Here is a 3138-nt window from a genome sequence, read left to right on the forward strand (position 1 = left end):
CCATTTTCCATTGGTTGTTATTAGCTTTCACTGAGTCATCCCCCAACTCATAGAGACCCTGTGCACAGCAGAACAAACTACTGCCCAGTCCTGTGCCATCTCCATGATTGGTTTCAGATATGCATCATTAGGTTTTCCTTCCTAGTCCATCTTAGTCTGGAAGCTCCCCTGCAACTGTTCACCATCATGGCAATAAGCAAGCTTTTACGGGAGACAGTATGAGGTGCATTGGCCAGGAATTAAAACTGGGAGTCCTGGTGTGGCACTGTAGGATAAGTTCTGGACTGCTAACTGAAAGGTCAGAAGTTCAAACCCACCAGCTGCTCATGGGAAATCCTATACAGTTTCACTATGAGTTGGAACAGACTCGATGACACTTAACAACAACATCCCACACTGAACCACCACTACCTCCGTTCCTTTCCATTGGTAACTTTAGGAAATTTAAAATTCTGAAAGTCCTTATACTTCTAGGAGTTTCTCAGAGACCTTGGATCACTGTAGTTCTTTTCATTCACACTGCTCTATGTCTAAATTTTAAAATATTATCTTCATTTCTAAAATGAGGAGCCCAAAAATCAGAGGACAAGAACATTCCCAGGGCAATGCAACTAATTTGGGAAGGTAGGGATATGAGTCCAGGCCTTTCAGACTGCAAATTCCATGTAATTAAAGTCCTGGTATGGCACTGTAGGATAAGCACTGGACCTCAAGGTCGGTGGTTCAAACCCACTAGCCACTCCTCGGAAACCCTATACAGGATCTTTATGAGTTGGAACTGATTTGATGGCACTTAATAACAACAACATACAATTCTAAAAACAAGCCCTGGTAACATAGTGGGTTATGTGTTGGACTGCTGATAGCAAAATGAGCTGTTCAAATTCACGATTGACTCCTTGGAAGAAAGATGAGGCTTTCTGCTCCTGTAAAGATTTACAGCCTAGGAAACCCTATAAAGGGTCACTATGAGTCGTAACTGATTTGAGGATGACACTTAAAAACAAGTAGAAAGAAGTGAAAACAATGTTTACATGACAACAGAAGATCAAAAAAAAAAATTCTGTGAATATTGAAACTGATGACACACTTTTAAAGTTTTGAAATTCACTTTGTACTAATATACTGTTTCAAATATAGGAATTCACTTAAAATACTTGGAAAGAAATATTTATATTTATGCCATACATTTTTCACATTAATAATAGTTGTTGTTGTTGGTAAGTGCCATTGATTTGATTCCAACCCATAGTGACCCTGTATAGGGTTTCTGAGGAGCGACTGGTGAGCTTGAACAGCCAACCTTGTGGTTCAAATCAACTTTGCAGTCTAGCGCATTAACCCACAGCACCGCTCCAGGACTCCATTAATAATAGTACTAATATATAAATGTATGCAAATTGTTAGCAAAAATATTGTAACTAACTGTCTTTATTTAATTGCTGGCTTTCTATATTTCAGGGAATCAGTTGTTGAACCACTGAACATGAGTAAGGTAAATGAGAGTATCCCTCTGGAGTTCATCCTGTTAGGGTTCTCAGATCGACCATGGCTGGAGCTTCCACTCTTTGTGGTGTTCCTGGTTTCCTATATCTTGACTATCTTTGGCAATCTGGGAATAATTCTTGTGTCACGTCTGGACTCCAAACTGCATACTCCCATGTACTTCTTTCTTACCAATCTGTCTCTCCTGGATCTTTGCTACACCACGAGTACAGTTCCACAAATGCTGGTGAACATATGCAGCACCAGGAAAGTCATTAGTTATGGTGGCTGTGTAGCCCAACTTTTCATTTTCCTGGCTTTGGGTTCCACTGAATGTCTTCTCCTGGCCGTCATGTCCCTTGACAGGTTTGTAGCTATTTGTCGGCCTCTCCATTACTCAGTTATCATGCACCAAAAACTCTGCCTTCAGTTGGCAGCTGCATCCTGGATCAGCGGCTTTAGCAACTCAGTGTTGCAGTCCACCTGGACCCTTCAGATGCCATTGTGTGGCCACAAAGAAGTGGATCATTTCTTCTGCGAAGTCCCTGCTCTGCTCAAGTTGTCATGTGCTGACACAACAGCAAATGAAGCTGAACTCTTCTTCATCAGTGTGCTATTCCTTCTAATACCTGTGATACTCATCCTTATATCATATGCTTTCATTGCCCAAGCAGTGTTGAGAATACAGTCAGCTGAAGGTCGACGAAAGGCCTTTGGGACATGTGGCTCCCACCTGCTTGTGGTGTCACTTTTTTATGGCACTGCTATCTATATGTATCTGCAACCACCATCTCCTGCTTCCAAGGACCGGGGAAAGATGGTGTCCCTTTTCTATGGAATCATCACACCCATGCTGAACCCACTTATCTACACACTTAGAAACAAAGATGTAAAGGGAGCTTTTAAGAGGTTGGTTGCAAGGGTATGTTTGATCAAGAAATAAGAAATGCAATAGGCCTTGCTAAAGATTTAAAATGTACTTAGCTAAATAATTCAATTCTCTCCTACTTGCTCTACTTTTCACTACTCTTAGAATAATTGTAGGAGCTCTGGTAGTGTAGTGGTTACGAGTCACGCTGCTAACCTCAAGGTCAGCTAGTTCAAAACTACCAGTGGTTCTATGGGAGAAAGATGAGGCTTGCTTCTCCTGTAAAGATTTACAGCCTAGAAAACCCTACATAGGGTCACTATGAGTTGGAGCTGACTCCATGGCACACCACCACCACCAGAATATTTGTGGTGATCTTCCTCCAAATTTCATTGATATAACTACATTTTTTTCCTTCTGCTTAAGTACAGTCATTGCATGAATTTTCACATCTGGTCTTTTAAGATCCATAAAAATAGCATAGCCTTAAAACTTTAAGATCTCAAGTTTTTTATCACTGGTTTGCAAACTTGGGATAAACAGATGTCTTTGAGACTAGAACAAATGCTAGAAACATAATATAGAAACACATGCAAATTTTTTAGACAATTGTAGGAGGTCTAACCAAGTTCATAAAACCATTTTTAGTCTTTCAATTATATGAGGGGACTTCAAAAAGTTCATGGGAAAAATATAATTAATAGATAATTATTTTTTTCCACAAATATTTTGAGGCCCCCATGTAGATGTAAGGTCAATAGCCCTAGCTTAATTTTTAGTACCAT

The 3138-nt window shown here is 40.1% G+C and overlaps 1 protein-coding gene across 1 annotated transcript; it reads left to right on the top strand.

The window, feature by feature from the left end:
• The first annotated feature begins 1486 nt into the window (after positions 1–1486).
• Positions 1487–2428, top strand: LOC102816816 (olfactory receptor 2B2-like). The gene has a single exon (XM_006872793.1). The coding sequence runs from the start codon at positions 1487–1489 to the stop codon at positions 2426–2428; it is 942 nt and encodes a 313-aa protein (XP_006872855.1).
• Positions 2429–3138: the final 710 nt, after the last annotated feature.

This window comes from Chrysochloris asiatica, unplaced genomic scaffold (genome assembly GCF_000296735.1).
Source record: "Chrysochloris asiatica unplaced genomic scaffold, ChrAsi1.0 scaffold00213, whole genome shotgun sequence".
In the NCBI taxonomy this organism is placed as follows: domain Eukaryota; kingdom Metazoa; phylum Chordata; class Mammalia; order Afrosoricida; family Chrysochloridae; genus Chrysochloris; species Chrysochloris asiatica.

Bases quoted from the DNA above. Each gene is read 5' to 3' on its own strand.
- LOC102816816 (XM_006872793.1), top strand. From the start codon at position 1,487: ATGAGTAAGGTAAATGAGAGTATCCCTCTGGAGTTCATCCTGTTAGGG.